Below are 18,778 nucleotides of genomic sequence, written 5' to 3'. Positions count from 1 at the left end.
GCCAAAACAACACCATGTATTAAGTAGTGCCTTGGAATCCAAGCAATCTCAAAACTGCTCAGTATCGGCAACACCAAAACAACAAACTTGGCCAGACTCAAAGTTGGCCTGACTCGTGGCCAAGCCTTGGCCATAGTCAGCTTTCCTTGCAACATCGTGTTGGCCTAGGACCTTGATCAGTTTTCCTTACAACATCAAGTTGGCCTAGGACCTCGGTCAGCTTAAGTTTCTGGTACAACATTTCTGATGTAGCATTGGCACATTAGACTTGGTTTCTGGTACAACATTAGTATAGCTTTTCTAAATCATTCTTTATCTCATGGACTTTTATTAGGTACATGTATTTTACATGGGCACATTTTTAGTATGTTAAAATAGAGTCACATTAGGATTAGTTAAGTCGATTAGAGTTATTTGTAGTTGTTTTTTTATTCCTTTTAAGAGATAGCTTGTTGCCTAAGCAAACAATGCAACATAGCCTTTGTGAATAAAAGGAGTCTTTTGGCTCACTTGTTAATCAATGAAAATGAGGTATATTCAATCTCAAATCCACAATATAAATCTCCCCAAAAAATTACCTTGTTATCTACAAACAATCATGTCCACCCCATTTCTAGATCCTATCTTTCAAATGGAATTAGAGAAATCTGAAAAAAGAAATAATTACATAGGAAATTTCAGATTGAAACATCCCTATATACAAATGTTGAGTTTCTGGTGATGGGGGGAGTAAAATTATGAGTACAAATTGAAATGCTTTAAAACTAATCAACAAAAAGCTTTACAAAGAAATTTTCAAGACCCAAACTAATCATTAGGATGAAATAAGCATACTAAATAGTTAACAGAAACAGTTCCATCCTCTTCACATTTCATGTAGGATACAAAGAACAAAACCTGATATGGAATTCCTATGGTTGTTGATTTCTCTTGTAGGTACTGCAGAAGGTTGGCGGGACAGTAATTTTAAATCTATGAATTGATATGCAGGACTAGTTTGCAAGTGTGTCCATGGCAGAATCATTTGAACTGAATGTAACAGAATCCCTGCTTTGTTGCTGAAGAAATCCAGGTTCAGTGTTCCGATTTCCGAGACCACTAGAGTAGCTCCCTGCCTGCTGAAGACTTCGACGGACGGGGCTTGACAAAGCATTTGAAAACACAGAATTTTTTGGTTGATTATCACAATGCTCAGAGCAAAGTCCCTGCCCAGCAATTGGTTGGCCAGAAGATCCGAAAGTGACCAGAAACCCTGAAGTAGGGACATGCATTACTGGTTGTGACTGCTGTTGTTGCAGTGGTGCTCTAGGTGACATGGATGGCTCCTCTCCACAATAATCTAGTTCATTCTGCAAGCAGAGGAATAAACATTCACTCATACTTGGCAATCCAAAACAACATAAACCAATAATCTTAAATCATAAATGCATCACCACTGCCAAACTATATCTATTATGTCATTACCAATTACTTTTCATGATGTTGCTTAAAATACTTCTAAACTGCAACAAGTGCACAGAAGTTACAAAATCATACTCACTCTTTCAATTTCTGGGAAATTGTCAATCCTAGAAAAATCTTAAACATGGAACAAATGTAACTTATTATCCTTACTACCCTTCACTCTTTATCAATCACCAGACCTCCTTCTGAAGACCGCATGTTGGATAATAAATTTTTCAAATAGTCATGCTCTCATAAATTTAAAATAGCAGAGTAATGATAACTTGCTAACAGATGCCACCTCCGCTATAATTTAAGAAAAGGAATTATGGAGGGGCAGATAAATTTATACAACAACAACTAAGCCTTAATACCACAAAAGCACTAATAGATTTATCGATCAGAGAAATCGAGATGGACTTCTCCTACTTAGATTTTCACCCAATTTAGTGTCCAGGCCTTTCCAAGATGAAAGTTCTTTTATATTGAAAAAATATATCATAAATCACAATATGCAATAACCAGCCCATGAATGCCTATCTCAGTTCAGATATATTACAGCAATTGTAATGATTGAGTCAATATATGATACAGGATAAACAGGTCTTCTTCATTTAACACCCCCATTATACATGCTAGAAAGATCGGGAGAGAGGGATAGTTGAAACTTGAAATACTAACAGCACAAAAAGCAAAGAAAAATGAGAAAAAGAGAAGGCTTGTTAAACAAAGAGACAGTGGCTTAAAAGGGTTACCAACATTTGATTGTAGCTATGGAAACAAAACATACCAGATCAATTATTCAAGCATCACTACCAGTGAATGCATTAGCTTCAAAATGTCAAATTTTCAGTAGAAAGCTAATAAATGAAGACTAAAAGAAAATATAGGATTTTACAAACATGAGTTGGGTATGCCCTAGCACCATGGACCAGTTTTTGTTGACTAGCTTTACAGGTTTTGGCACGAAAATGAAGCTAAACTTTTGTCGCAATGTACAATCTATGCTACATTCCGATGCATTAGGTGAGTGTAAGTGTTTAATTCAGGCATCTTTAAGGAGTATTTTCGGATGAGCTGCTTCTTTGGGATAAGATTAGGCTTTGGCTTCTTCTTGGTATAAAGCATGTGGTCTTTTTTAATAGGGCTCCACTTAAGATATGTTAAGGGTTTGGAAAGCTTTGCTTCTTTGATTTTTTTTATTATACCTCGGTGTAAAGCATTTGATGGTATTTTTCATTTCTTTCTTCTTCGAAGGAGTATTTCTAATTTCCTAACTCTCTGTAATAGTTTTCTCTCTGTCTTTATGAATTTCTTCTTTTATTGAATGAAAGATTACAAAAAAAAAAAAGATAATTGTGTGTACTTTTCTTTCCTCGTGCGGAAAAAGAACTCATTCCTGATCATGGGTGTAACGTGGACTTCTATAAAACGAACTCCACTTCAACATTGAGAAATAGAGTCTAAGCAAAACCAGTTTGACGCAGTCTCGCGCATTTGTGTGCATTTGTGTTTGACGCAGTCTCGCGCTCCACATCAGCAGAAGCAAGCACCAACAATACTATATTAAAGAAAAAAGATATAATAGTGAAACCAACCTGAATATAGTTAAGTACATCAACTGCTGCAACCTTTGATCCTTCCTCTTTCTGTCTCATGATCCATTGGTAAAGTTTTTCCTAAATCAGAAGAGCATGCTGCATTAATGAAATATTAAGACTAAGCTGTAACCCCGTAGATAAGAGCAAAGCTCAGATTAGATACATGAGTTAAACTATAGCTAAAGAAAACACTAGCAGCCCACAACTTGTTGTCACTAAAAAAACAAAAAAAGGTTGCAAGTTATGCTCAAATTCTGAAAATGTGGCACGGTGGCACCCCAAAGCATTTGATTCTTAACAAGAAAAACAAGATCAGAAAAAATTACTATAGCCACTTGCAGCTATACAAAACCAATTAAGCTACATAAAAGGTGAAAGAGACTGAAAATCAGGTCAATAAGGAAGAAAGGATCAAAAGGTGTTAGGACGAATGAAAATTTCACAAAAAGGCCCAAGACAGAAGCAGATACTACTACTTGTTCAAATTCTCACTCCGCACTAAAACTATGTAGTGAACATTTGCTTCTGTACACAAATTGTATTAAAGCATGTAAGAAGAACTTCTCAACTTTTCTAATTCCTCAGAACAATAGCATCCAAGCTATAAAAGAGTACAAGAAATGTACAAAGAACAAGGAAATATTTGCCATTCAAAGCTTATCCCAACACAAAATTAAGCATTGACAATTCCATAAGAGTATATTTGCCAAATAAGTTTGTGTTTTTAGTCATAGACCTTTGATATCTATAACTCACTTTGAACCCTTACTTAAGGTGACAGCTCCATAAGCATCTATTTCTCCATTCACAGAACTGGAACCATTACTAAAGAAAACCAAGCTCCAACTATGGTCATGTGACAAATAATTTGGAACCAACCTCCACAAAATATATATATAGAATATAAAACATTGAAAACCCACCAATGAAGTAAAAATAGATTATTAGTATTACTTATTTTACCAACAACATTAGAATCAGGTATGGACCCTGGTTTGGGTGATTAAGGGACAAATGTACCCCTTCCCAAAGGTGCAATTTTTTGTACTATTTGTGTAATATTTGTCTATCATTCCAAATTACTCGATACCATTTTAAAGGCTAAAATGAAGGGGAACACATCTTCTGTTCCAAATTGTGTATCACTTCATGTATCATTTGTTTCTTATTAGCCAGAAAATGTAAAGTTAATATGTATTTAATTTATATTTTATTTTTATGATGAAACATGAAGTGATACAAAATTTGGGGTAGAAGATATGACTCCAATAGGAAGAACATCATGTTTCCTATGTTTTTTCTTCCCATAAAAATAGTCAGATATATTATGTTTTCATTACATTAAACTTTGATAATTAATTATACTAGAAATTAACTAGTGTTAATTTTACTTAATAACTTATTTTTCTTGTTTGTCCCTCGTTAGATAATGAGAGATAGATGATAAATCTTTTTCTGGACTACCAAGATTCCATAGGTAAGGATACTTATATTACAATATTAGACCACGGTCTTACTGGTAAAGTGACAACCCAAAAAATCAAAACATTTCAGCAAAATAAGGGGAAGAGAAATATTTTTACAAGCGCGTGTCGTTCACCCGCGTGAAATGAAAGGTTGTGATGGTTCATGGCGTGAGTATAAAGCTGAGAGAGGGAATTGGCAGCACTGCAAAACGACGCGTACATGGTTCGGTCCACCTCATCCAAGCTCGTGGCAACGGACTTCATGGCGTGAGTATAAAGCTGAGAGAGGGAATTGGTGAGGAAGATTGAAATTTGAAGAAGAGGGTTGAAGTTTTTGGTGTGTGTGGTTTTATGGAGAAGAAAAAAGGGACTCATGGTAAGTAACGAAGGGATGAGGGGCAGGTTATAATTGCTTGTTCAGGTGAAGTGCAAATATTTAACAACTTACCATTTCCATTCAAGTAAAGTGGGAATTGGGAAAGAACTAGGAGAACATGAATCATGCCATGGGATGAGGTTATGAGAACCATTGTTTTTATTTCTTTTACGAAGTCCAAAAACATTGAATATGTTACTTACTTTCTAAATTCTTTTAATCGAGTTCAAATTAGAAGGAGTTAGTCAAGTGAGAGAAGGCGTTTATGGATCCCAGAACATGTTAAAGGATAAAAATAGTTCTTCACAACAATACTTGTTAGGTAAAAATATATATGGAGGGATGAGTTTGAAATATTATCTCTATATTATTCCATATTTATATTTTATCATTATTTAAAAAGATAGTATAAATGAATTATAGATGATATAATTCTTTTACTAATAGTATATAAGTTATATTCTACTTGTTATAAGAGATAGTTACATAATCAAAAAATGAGAAAAACTTATATTATATATATACAATACGTCATATATAGAGATAAATATATTTATGTTTTTTTGTTATTTTCATTTAAGACTAAATTTAAATTATAATTAATTTTTAATATAAGGTGAATATTTTATTGGTTATACCTATATACATATATTTTTACACAGTTTTCCGTGGAAAGTTGCATATTGAGATTAGATAAAAGTATGATGTGTGAAGTAGAGTTGAAAGCTTTTTTCACATAATTTCAAAAGTAAATTGCAAATTAGACAAATTCTAAAGGGTATTTTCTAATGGTGAAAGACTAAATTGTATTTGAAATAAAGTTGTGTTCTTATTACAAATTTGTAAAATTCATAATAGATATTTTAAGCTCAAGACAATAAACACTATGTGGTTTTATTTAGTTGAAAGAAGAAAGTCAAGAGAGAAGAATGTATGACAGATTATAAAGAGAGAGAAGACCTAAGAAAAAGATGAGAAAAAAAGTATATTTTAATATTGTTTGATAGAAGTGAAATGAAAAAGAAAGAGAAGAGAAAGAGATATAGAGGAAAGAAAAATATTATATTTGAAAAGACAAAAATACCGTTAAAACAAAAAGAATGAAAAAATATTAATAAATGAGAGTTTTTAAGGTCATACTTGTCATTTTCTATGTCAAACTCTTTCTCCCCTAGCTTTCTCTCCATGGTGAGAAAGAATTTTATGTAGGTCTCACTTGTTTTTATTTTCTTTACCCTTCCTCTCTTCTCAACCAAATGAGAGAGAAATTTAATTTCTCCACAACTTCTCTCCCCTCAACTTCTTTCTTCTCTATCTCTCACAGTCAAATGAAGGTTACATTCTACTTTTAGTCCTTCATAGTTATTTAAAGTTTTACTCTCAACCCCAATTTAAAAAATTTTTGTTTTGTTCCTTTATCTCTTTAACTTTTTAACTTGTTCTTGGCCGATTGTCGTATATGTGATCTGAATTAGACTATAAATTATAGACTTGCTCTTTATATTCCTAATATAAATGGCAAATTTACCTAAATTACAATATGATAAAATAGATATCATTAGTAAGGAAGGGAGTTAAAACCAAAATGATTATATCGCCTCTTAAAGAGATGACTACATGATGTTAACTAGTAAAGCAATCAATGAAATATTGAATCGAGTTCTCGCAAATGAAATAAATTAAGTTATTGTATCCATAATGAATTGATAGATAGTATCCCTTCAACAAAAATATGATATTAAGCTAAGGGTTTTTTAGTTTGGTTTCAGAATGAAACAACTAAACAATTAGACATAAAAACAAAGATTAAAAAGATAAAAAGCCATTGTGATTAGGTTTTGTGGTTCAACCTCTCCTCTCAATACTCGAATGATTCACCTCACTAAATCTATATAGACTTTAATTTCATCAATATCATTTTTACCTAACATCATTAACTTCTTCATGAGAAGACCGATAACTCATTTCCATAACCACCAATTCCTTAAGTGATTACAAAATGACTTGTAATAAGCTAGGAAATTATCTTTGACTAATAAATCTAATTATATCCCTAAAAATTAAACCCACTAGATGAGATATTATAGTCCATGCTCAAGCATATGGTTTCCACCATTCATTTAATGTCTAACATTGTGTTCTAGCTGATCAAGCTAAAACATGGATTAAAAAAGAGAATAAATCATAGAATAGAAATGGAAATATATAAATAAGAATCAAGATAAATACATCAATGTGAATTTACATCTAATCTTATTAAGAGAGAAGTTAATTACTCATTTCCATGGTAACCAATAAATGGGCGTTGAATACCCACCATGGAAGAGCACCAATGTACCTAAGAAAAGAAAAATATTCAGAATTGAAGAAAATGGAAAGTCAGAGCTCCAAAATTAGGTGTTCCCTTGTATACATGTAGAAAATCGTGGAAATTCATTGATTGTGACAAACCTCCCTTAATAGATTCACAATGAGCACACAGAGTTATGCAACTTCGTTGACCGGTTCAATATTTCTCACTGAAAGGTTGATTCACTCCATGTCTGATATATTCACTTAATGAATTTGATCGTTCAGACATTCAATCATGCTACCTCGAATTCAGCTAATGAAATTCATTTAGTAAAAGGAAATTTGCTCAGTGGATGGAGAACAACAAAACATGTAATGTCCATTTGTCAAATTTGCACAACGAGCAATGACTCAAACGATGAATGCTACTTTGTAAAGTGCTCTAATCTAACCACTCATATTGAAGTTTCACATGTTTTGAACCTTATTTCTAAATTAACCCATGATCTAATGGTGAGTGGATGTGTTGTTCTAGTTTTGCTCCTACAACTCAGTTTAATACCATGTTTTTATTTCATAACGTATTAAGAGTGTAATATCAATTATGAGACATTGATAATTGCATACAACAACAAATCATGCTCAAATTGAGTCAATTAAGCACAAATGTAATTAGTTGGAGTTGAAAAGTGTAGCGAATGGTATCCAAAAATACATAAATACGACACTTATCATAAAGACAAAATTTTTATCCTTGAGAGCCTAAATTAAGATTTTATGCATGTCTTGATTTGAGCATACCAGAACATTGACATCTACCATGGGGCAGGTAACCTACAAACCTCATCATACCAACATGTCGAGAGAAAACCCCATAAAAAGATTGATTGGACTCGAGATCAAACCTTTGCCAAAACCACCCCGTAAGGATGGGTTGTACACCATTGTTGAGGAATTTCCTAGTGGGGGTCATAATAACTCTAGTAGAAAGAGATATAGAGGTGTTTTCTTGAGCGAAGCCTCAAGCATTAATCACAAGGAAACTAAGCACCTACTCTTCCATCATAGCCGCTAAAAAGACATGAAACACATTACCTACCCTGTCACCCACAAGTCATATCCCCCATAGTGATTGTCCTAGCGCACATGATACTCATGGAAGTTCAATAGACATTATTTTCTGAGAGGCATTCTTAAATATAAGATTAACATATCGAATCAATTTTGCCCCCACGTCAAGCTAATTAGATTTGATGACAATAACCATATATCATAAAAAGGCACATGGACTTATTATCCACTTTCAGATCACACCATGAGAGTAGGACCATATCAATCAAATTATACACATAGGGTTATTATAAGGTTACATTGTGACAATCCTTGGAGATCAATAACTTACACAAGACATCTATGAGGGACATCTCTAAATCAACGACATATGCATAACAAAATTAAAAGACGAGGAGAGCCTGGTAGAGGACTATTCGTCCAAGACAAAAGAAAATCTCTTGAAGATGAAAATTGTGCACTATTATCACTATTGGACACTTGAAAAGGTTTTTAGGAGATGAGGCGACACCTAGAAAGGGAGATTGAGATATACATCTAGACTCAAAACACAGAAAAATAATGAAGATAAACAATAGGCTCCCAAACAATTTACGAAATGGTCTCATTGTATGCTTGCTCCAGAATACAGATTATTAACTTAGACTACGACATAGCATTGTGAATTGGATCCAGATTTATACTTTGGCAAGATAGCGATCGAAAAAAAATATAAACTTAATTCTCAAAATTGGATTCTTTTGAGAAATCTAATATTCAAGTTGGTTACGTTGTCTAATACTATGCTAATAAAAAAGACAATAATAATTGGGGAATGTGCATCAACTAAATAGACATAAACAAATTTTGCTCATGTGACATATATTATCTACCCAACATAGACAAATTGGTGGATAACTTCTTCAGATAATACCTCTTGTATTTAATTTACACTTATTTAAGATATAACCACCCAATGTCTAAACCAGATTAAGAAAAGACAACTTTCCTCATAGAGAATGACACTTATTGTTACACTATGGTGTCATTAATGGGGATAAAAATGAAAATGAAAATCGAACTTGTGGTATCGTCCGAACCCAACCCGAATTTAATGGGGGGGCCCGTTGTGACTGGGTTTGGGTTCAGATTTTACTCGAGTTCAACATTTGGGTTTGTATTCGGGTTTGGTACAACTAATACCTTACCTTGAACCTGCCCGAACCTGATTGGATGTATTTAACAAGCAATTAGGTTTTCTGCATCTCTTCTAGGTAGTATCTCTTCTAGTTCTTCTAGATGATTGGATGTATTGAAGAAGGACACTGCACATGGTTGTTGCTGGAGCTACTTCCGGTGTCGCTGCAGATGCACATAGTGGTGTCTCTGCAGGTGCACATGGTGGTGGCGCTGCAGAACCAATTGCAAGAACCGTTAAGATCCATGTTATGAAGATACAACAACAAACATTCCCAAGTATGCATCAAATGTTAAGATCCATATTAAGGCTGAGGTCTATCTTGAGTACACCACTGTTCCCACATCGAATTATAAGGAAGATACATTATGCAACAAATGTTCAGTATGAAGCAAATCCATGTGATTGTGAAGGAAGAACACTTCCCTAGTGATTCCTAATCATTAGGCGTAAAAATATTAAGGGCTTGTACCAAAGAATGGTCAACAAATGATAGGGCCACGTCCTCAAATGAGTGAAAAGGAAGTAGCTAGCCTTCACCTTCTCGTTGATCACACAAAATCTCTGTATAGATCAACCAATAAGGAGAACTTTACGCAAAATGAAACTAGCATGAAAGATGCTTAATGTAGAACTATTAGAATATGAGATCACCTATCAACCAAAGTCGAGGATAATAACTTAAGAGTAAAGTTTAATGAATATGCATAGACAATATAAGTTTTTTATACTCTTAGTAAATCACTCACCATTCACATGTACAACTTTTATTTAAGAGTCAATAATGTTTAATACATATATGAATGATGTGCTTATCATGTAGAAAATCTTTACATCATCATATGCACATCCCTTTTCTCTTAAAGTTGAATTTAACGTATATGTACTCACAAAATAAGTTTTTACATTGTCGACAAATTATTCACCATCCACACATATGACTTTACTTAATAACTAGCAAGTTACTCGTACATTAGTAAGAGGCGATAAATTTTTGCAGCATGATTAAGAACACATATATTACATGTGCATACCCATGATTAAGAACATATATGTTATTCACATGGTTAAAAATACACATGTTACCCGTTTATTCATATTGTTAAGAACACACATGTGATCGGTGTATTCGCATGGTTAAAAACACACATGTTACCCGTACATTCGCATTGCGAAGAACACATATGTTACTTATGCATTTGCATAGTAAAAATATACATGTTACCCGTGCATTTGCATTGTTAAAAACACATGTATTACTTGTGTATTTATTTGTTCAAACACATAAGAAAGATGGATGACAATTTCGAATTTGAATTTCTTTTTGAAATTATTAAGAAATGCAATGATGGATTTAATATTATTATATTATTGTTGGGAATGCTTGAAATATGTTATTTTATTAGTCTCACATTGTCTAGTATCATAATAGAGTAGAGTAACCAATGTTATATATTGGACTCAAGTTCCTAGTTATAATGTGCACCAGATGTAAGCACCAAATAGAAACACCTCATGGGAACTTGGGCCCATGGGTGTGATAGAGTTTGTAATCCTTATTCTATAATAATATATTAGTAGCCGATGAGCGCTCCTGGGGATTTAAGCACAATTGGTCGAACCCCGTTACCAAATTCTCTTGTTTATTCCCTTCTATTTATTATATGCACTTTATTTGCTTGCTTATAGCTAATACAGCAAGACGATCGCTTCCGCTACCCCAACAATTGGTATTAGAGCCAATTGGTAGATGACTCTTAACATAGGCACCAAATAACTGCTAAAGAGGGTGAAAGCGTGATGGCTAGACATGGTGCGTCAAGGGTATTGCACAAGAATATAGTAGATGTTTTGAAGGAGAAGAATAATCAAACACAAATCTTAATTCTCTAATAATATATAGTGGTAGTCTCTCAACGCTGTTGGAGACATAGGCACAATTGGCTGAACTTTGTTACCACATCACTTGTGTTATTATCTTTTCTCTCTACTATTTTACTATTTGATTGCTCGTTTGTTCCCAACAATTTGTATCATATGATTCTTAACTCATGTGCCAAATTCGAGGTGGGGAAGTTCGATGGAACTAGTAATTTCGAATTGTGGCAAAAGAGGGTTAAGGATGTGTTGACTCAACAATGTCTATCGAAGGCGATGCGTGAGAATAAACTAGATGATATGGATCAACTATATTGGTGGCAATATATATTGATCGAGAACCATAGAAGTTCATGTACTGGATTAGGATCAAGATGGAGATGGAGACTCGGGTGTTGAGTTTGACCCTCATGTTGAGAGAATGGTCTCATTTGAGATGAGAAGTGGAATATCCTAATGACATGTCTACGATGTCATAGTGAAAGATATTAATTGTCAGCAAATCCATAAAAACATACGGGCGATGGCTGACTTTGATGTAGGGTGTAACATGGGCATTGACTTTGATGCAAGGTGTAACATGAGCATTAGTAGAGATGCATGGTGTAACACGAGCATTGGCTTGGATGTAAGGATGTGATACATGCATTGGTTAGCATTTATGCAAGGTGTGTGTTGTGGTATACTCCTTATGATGGAGTATGATATTTTTTTGAACTAGGATTGTCGGAGTAGACAATGGTGGTAGCGGTTGAGGCTTTCTAAGGAAGCTCAAAGATACAGTTTGACTGAGTATTGAAGAGAACGATTCTTGGTAAACTTTTGTGTAAATGTTTCATATATCGAAAAACTTCCTAGAAATAGGTGGCTAGGCAGCATGTTCCATTTGATGGTGGTACAAGAAGATACACTACAAGTTTGGAGAGTTACGCTCTTGTTAACATCGACAAGGATACTCAGAAGGTTTATGCTGAATTTGAGAAAACTCCTATGTAGAGGATATGTTAAAGAGAATAAGGCATTGAGCAAGATGGAGTCATATATTCGCTAAGATGGAGATTCTTATGTAGATTTCCTAAGGAGCGAGATACTCGTCTATTTCAATCAAGGTGGAGATTGTTGGGGATGTTTGAAATATGTTATTGTATTAGTCTCACATTGTCTACTATTGGAATAGAGTAGAGTAACCAATGTTATATTTTGGATTCAAGTTCCTTGTTATAATTGTACCAGATATAAACACCAAATAGAAACACCCCATGGGTAATTGGGGTCATGGGTGTGCTAATGTTTGACATCATTACTCTCTATTAATATTTTGGTAGCCGCTTAGCGCTCCTGAGGATGTAGGCACAATTGGCCGAACTACGTTACCAAATTTTCTTCTTTCTTCTCTTTTATTTATTCTATGCACTTTATTTGATTGTTTGTAGTCAACGCTGCACAATGATCATTTATGTTGTACCAATAATTATAATAAGGAAAGATAATATATAGTGTAGCCATCATAAATAAAGGCTCAATGCCATATTTTTTGTTTTGAAATCATTAAGAGATACATTAATGAATTTAATAATATTATAATAAGGAAAATAAATATATAGTATGAGAATGTACACATGAAGGAGGTGGAACCATTTTGGAGGAAAAAAATGAATGAGAAATTGACATATGACAATAGATGATGTGAGATAACACTTTTTTATTATATAGTTAATAGATTACTCTATTATCTACTTATGATACATGTCTATATTTTTTGCCGCAAGATTAAGAACACACATATTATCTATTGACATGTGGTATTTTTTGCTGCATGATTAAGAATACACATATTACATGTGTATTCATATGGTTAAGAACACATATGTTATTCATGCATTCACATGGTTAAAAACACACATGTTACCCATTCATTCATATTGTTAAGAACAAACATGTGACTCGTGCATTCACATGGTTAAAAATACACATGTTACCAGTATATTCGCATTTCTAAGAATACACATGTTACTCATGTTGGACCAGACTGCAACCTAGGAGCCTCCAACCACTGGGGAGTTCCATTGCTACCGTGGTATGGGAAGAGTGGAGATTCACAAGTGAGACACCACTTAAGTCTCCCGCATATCCAATGTGGGACTTCACACTTGAATAAACTGACAAGTTTCCCCTCAAGTGTGGGTACCACACACTTTCAAGTGTGGTCCCCCTTAAGTCCAACATGTCCGAACTGAACCATTGGCTCTGATACCACTTGTTGGACCAGACTGCGACTAGGGAGCCTCCAACTACTAGGGAGTTCCATTGTTGTTGGGGGTAGGGGAAGAGTGGAGAACCATAAGTGAGACACCACTTCTGGACTAAAACCTTATTGCATTAGTTTCATAAGTCTTTTCTACTTATGAACTCTTTCCCTCCTTCATGCATATCAAATGTGAGACTTCACACTTGAACAACAACCTATGCATTTTCATAATTACAATACACATATTACTCGTACATTTATATTGTTAAGAACACATGTGTTACTTATGTATTTATCTGTTTAAACACATAAGAAAAATACATTTCAAATTCGAATTTGAATTTGTTTTGAAATTATTAAGAAATACAATAATGAATTTAATATTATTATAATAAGGAAATTGAAAATACACGCTAGCCATCATAGTAAAAACTCAATACCATGTTGTTTGTTTTAAAATTATTAAGAAATGCAATAATAAATTTAATATTATTATTTTATTATAATAAGAAAATGAAATATATAGTGTGAGAATATACAAAGGAAGTGAAATCATTTTGGAGAGAAGAAATGAATTAGAAGTTGACATGTGACAATAAATTAATGTAAGAGAACCTTTGTTTGATCATATAGTTATTAATAGATTAATAATTATTAATACATGAATGGTAAATGATAGTTTTTTGGTATTACCAAGAGTATTCTCACATTTTGGTCAATGAACTAACTCATTTCGGGGTTCGTGACTGCCGCTTACAAGAATGAATCTTTGACATTTTGGTCATTCTGAGGATCTAGTGAAACTTTACACCAATAAATAAATACTTTGTTGGTGAATGATCAATTTCTCTTAAAAATAAATTTAATACTGAAAAAATATAAATTAGAAGTTTTTTAATATGTAAGGGCATTATCTATCATTTTCATATTTAATTTTTACCTAATTTTAAATAATATAAATTAATGGTAATTTTATAAATGAATGGTAACTTTCCATTCTTGGTTAAAAAAGAATGGAAAAGAATAAAATAGAAAAAGGAGAAATAAGAAACATGGTGCATAGCGCATGCTACTCCTACTGAAGAATCGAAAAAACTGGAAAAGCAAACCTGAGACAGAAACAAAAGCCACTCTTCTCTCTTTCTCAACGGCCACGCCAACTGCATCACATTCACTACTCTGTGATAATTCCTCCTTTTACGGTACCTATCTCTCAATTCCTTTTTTCTCATCATATTCATCACAATCCATCAAATGGGTCACTAAAAGTTTCTTTCTTTTATTAAAAAAGAAGCGAAATTTTGAATTTTGCATCTTTCCCATTTGAATGTGAAACATATATTATACATTTACGAGGTTGTCACTACCCTGATATTGTTTTTTTTCAATTACTTTTCAATGCTTTACTTCTGGATCTGAAACCCCCTTTTTGGATCTGTTTATGATGGATATGGATATAAGAGTTTGATGATTTTGTTTTCTGTCATTAAAAGTGAAAATCTGTTTTTTTTTGTTGTTTCCTTGAATGATTGGGGTTCGATTTATTTGGAATGTTTTTAGTTGATTTGGTTGCAGCAAAATGAGATCAGTGACTGGGATCATTCAATAAATTGAATTTGGAGTTTGAATTGGAATTTTTATTCAAATGGGTTGTGCTGTTTTCAAATTTGGTGTAACGATTGGTTTCTCACAGATCTGATGCTAATTTTGAATAACAAAGTTGCTTTGTAATGGACTTCTGAATGTTAAACTAAGTCGCAGTATCATGACGTGTGGATCATTTTTTAAAGATATGGTGTGATTTTTTGTTATTATTCATATAATTCTAACTCTTAAGTTGTTCAATTCCATAAATATAGTTGTTTCTTGGTGGCCAATCACGTGGATGGTTTTTGTAAATAGTCTCTTTAGCGAAAGAAAGATGCATCTTACCAAGTATTCAGTTTATCTAAATATTAAGTTTCTAACAAAGTACAATTTCCTCATGATTAAGATAAAGCGAATTAGGTAAATGTGGATGTTGTACTCTTATACATTAATCTTGCTAATTTCATAAATGAATAATATTACCAGCAGATGATTTCAGTGGCCATGAGATGATTTTAGGTTGCAATTATTTGTAGAATATTTGTTATAATAATTTCTTTTAGATCTAAAAATTTGTCGACATATAACTTTTCCAGCCTTCTTTGTTTGCTTGGTGAGTTGACTGGTGCCCATCATTTGAATGTGGATGGAATGTTATGGAGGTTAGATAGAAAAGATCGGTGATAAAGTTGCGAGAAGCAGAAATAATATGGCTCCATCTAGCAAGGCTGATAAAAAGGCTGCCGATGCAGCAGCATGGATGTTCAATGTCGTCACTTCTGTTGGAATTATCATTGTAAACAAAGCTTTGATGGCTACTTATGGCTTCAGTTTTGGTAAATTACCTTTTCAATTCCTTCATGAGATTTTTCTTATTGGTATATTTTGTCCTTCCTGGTCGTATATCATCATGCTTTTATATTAATTTCTTTTCTTTTTTAATATGATTTGTCTATACTGCTCGCAGCTACGACATTAACAGGTCTGCACTTTGCTACTACGACTTTGATGACAACCATACTAAGGATGCTGGGATACATCCAGGCCTCTCATTTACCCTTGCCAGATCTTCTAAAATTTGTTCTTTTTGCTAACTTCTCTATCGTTGGGATGAATGTTAGTCTTATGTGGAACTCGGTTGGATTCTATCAAGTGAGTTGGGCTAAGCTTTAGTTATTGGTCCATTAATGCCTTCAGAAGTTATATTTACTTTTTAAGTTTTAACTACTGGCAGATTGCAAAGTTGAGTATGATCCCTGTATCCTGCTTTTTGGAAGTTGTTCTTGACAAGATTCGCTATTCAAGAGACACAAAACTGAGCATAGGGGTCGTTCTTCTGGGTGTCGGTGTTTGCACTGTTACTGATGTGAGTGTTAACACTAAAGGATTTGTTGCTGCCTTCATAGCCGTGTGGAGCACTGCTTTGCAACAATATGTACGTATGACATTCCTCTGCATGGCATGATCTGCATATGTTCAATTTAAATGGTGTTCTTAACTCAGCAATAGATTTAGGCAAGAACAACACATGAATGTTTGACAAACATGAGCAAAATCTTTGTGATATTGCTGCTAAATTCAAATCCTAGTCTTAGATATAATGCTTTTTCTTTGCATTACGGTATTATAAATTTCTATGATGATTCAGCCTGATGTTTACTCATATGTTCTGTGAATTAGTATGTCTTAATGTGATTTTTTTCCTATTAATTTGTGCCTGTACTCATGGATTTTTCAAATCTTTTATGTGTAGTATGTTCATCTTCTTCAACGGAAGTATTCACTAAGTTCTTTCAGCCTATTGGGACATACAGCACCTGCTCAGGCTGCATCGTTACTGTTATTAGGCCCTTTTCTAGATTATTGGTTGACAGACAAAAGAGTTGATAGATATGACTACAACACCACCTCTCTGGTAAGTACTGGATGACATTAATGTATTAATATTTGGAGCCTAAATCGGTTGTTTTCTCTCATGGATTGAGTATTTTTTTTTTCTTTGTAATCTTACTAAGAGTCATCTTCTCTATTATCCAAAAACACTCTATAAGGTTGTGAAAAAATTATATTTTAAATTTTAACCAAGTTTTAATTTTTACTCTCCAAATGTTGACTCTGCCAATTTGTTCTTCAGATTGTTGAATTTGATTAATTGTTGTTCCTTTCATTAAGACCACTAAAATAATTTAAGGGAAGTTTGCTCCATGGGTATTGTGAGTATTGGGGGGTCTGTGGAAAAACTCTGCCTATGTTTAACAGTCTATCCCAGGTCCCGATAGAAGAGGAGGGTTGCGTTATGGAGTCACCAGCCTATTTAAAACTTCTTCCAAATCTCTTTGACATGAACAAACAATGTGATTTTCCCCAACTTCTGGGAAAAGGCGTTGGTTGTCGTTGTTGCTGTTGGCCTGTGGAAGCTTGGATATATAATATATTTTTCATAGAGAAATTAGTCAGAATTTCTTCATGTATTAGTTTGAGGAAGAGACAACATACAATGAAATCCAAATTTAATGACAACTAAAACAAAAGATTGGAAAACAAAATTGAGAATGAAGTGCAAATTGAAGAACTTAATTTAGCTGTGGCCTTCTTTAATTATTCTCTATGCTTGATTAATGTATATAAGCATTATAAATCATGAGGGCTCATGTAATACCTTTTGTTACTTTTGACTTTGTCTTATGTTGGTTGATTTCTTCTTAACTCGTTTTCTAATTAACTCTTTTGTGTCTTGGTTTTTTGACAGATATTCATAATTATGTCATGCACCATTGCAGTTGGTACCAATCTCAGCCAATTTATTTGCATTGGCAGATTCACAGCTGTTTCTTTTCAAGTACTGGGACATATGAAAACAATACTTGTTTTAATCATGGGGTTCTTTTTCTTCGGGAAGGATGGTCTTAATCTCCATGTGGTTTTCGGGATGATCATAGCCGTGGCCGGAATGATTTGGTATGGTAATGCCTCATCGAAGCCTGGCGGAAAGGAGCGATGGAGTCATTCTCTCCCTACCAACAAAACTGAAACAAAATAGATTGTTAGCATTTACTAGTTTTGGTGTTTTAATGCACTGGCTTTATATGCAGAAGTTGAGCATACAAAGCTGATTTTAGGAAAGTATTTTTAATTATTTGAAAAGAAACCTCATTGGTTCTTGATTATTTTTAGCCTGAATTTAAAAATTTTAAAACTTGATTTTATGTTTTGGATCCTGAGGGACATTGCTTGGTCTAGGTTCTCAGCAAACTTTGCATATTTTCCAAACTTAGAAGAATATATTTATATGCTTTTTTTATCCATCATTTATGATATGTACTTTGTGTACTTGAGATCAACTTTATGTTTCATGCATGAAGGCACATTAGGACATTTGAAGGTCTCTTATATGATTCTCATGTTTGAAAGATAGCAATTAGTTTGCATAAGACAAGGTCATTTTAAATCAGAACCGGACGGTCTGACCACTGACTGGACTTGAAAACGGCTCTGGTTTGCCGTCTTAACTGAATGAGAGTTGGACCGCTTTGAACCGGAAAAAATCCGGTCCGACCATGCTAAACCCGGTTAAACCGGATAAACCCGAGAAGTAAACCGGACGGCTCACTTAAAAATAAAAAAAATGGGACAGTTATA

General features: G+C 33.8%; 2 protein-coding genes and 1 long non-coding RNA gene across 4 annotated transcripts; 1 reads left to right on the top strand and 2 right to left on the bottom strand.

Annotated features, from left to right (window-relative positions):
• On the bottom strand, nt 733-5,070 carry LOC109353679. Of its 2 annotated transcripts, none has more exons than XM_019596030.1 (3): nt 4,628-5,070; nt 3,042-3,122; nt 733-1,349 (listed from the first exon to the last, which is right to left on the bottom strand). In XM_019596030.1, the coding sequence occupies exons 1-3, from the start codon at nt 4,883-4,885 to the stop codon at nt 993-995; spliced, it is 696 nt and encodes a 231-aa protein (XP_019451575.1). In that variant the 5' UTR covers nt 4,886-5,070; the 3' UTR covers nt 733-992. The 2 variants fall into 2 exon arrangements, with proteins under 2 accessions (XP_019451575.1, XP_019451576.1); XM_019596031.1 differs by having other exon boundaries at nt 4,745-5,067.
• On the top strand, nt 14,585-18,444 carry LOC109354878 (UDP-galactose transporter 2-like). The gene is made up of 6 exons (XM_019597670.1): nt 14,585-14,702; nt 15,807-15,975; nt 16,107-16,291; nt 16,374-16,574; nt 16,893-17,054; nt 17,889-18,444. The coding sequence occupies exons 1-6, from the start codon at nt 14,619-14,621 to the stop codon at nt 18,177-18,179; spliced, it is 1,092 nt and encodes a 363-aa protein (XP_019453215.1). The 5' UTR covers nt 14,585-14,618; the 3' UTR covers nt 18,180-18,444.
• Nucleotides 17,111-17,882, bottom strand: LOC109354879. The gene is made up of 2 exons (XR_002108612.1): nt 17,461-17,882; nt 17,111-17,181 (listed from the first exon to the last, which is right to left on the bottom strand). It is a non-coding gene; the product is annotated as an uncharacterized LOC109354879 (long non-coding RNA).

Source organism: Lupinus angustifolius, chromosome LG08, assembly GCF_001865875.1.
Source record: "Lupinus angustifolius cultivar Tanjil chromosome LG08, LupAngTanjil_v1.0, whole genome shotgun sequence".
NCBI classification, from domain to species: Eukaryota; Viridiplantae; Streptophyta; class Magnoliopsida; order Fabales; family Fabaceae; genus Lupinus; species Lupinus angustifolius.
The sequence above is the reverse complement of the archived record's forward strand: the minus strand, read 5'-3'. Positions and strand labels throughout refer to the sequence as shown.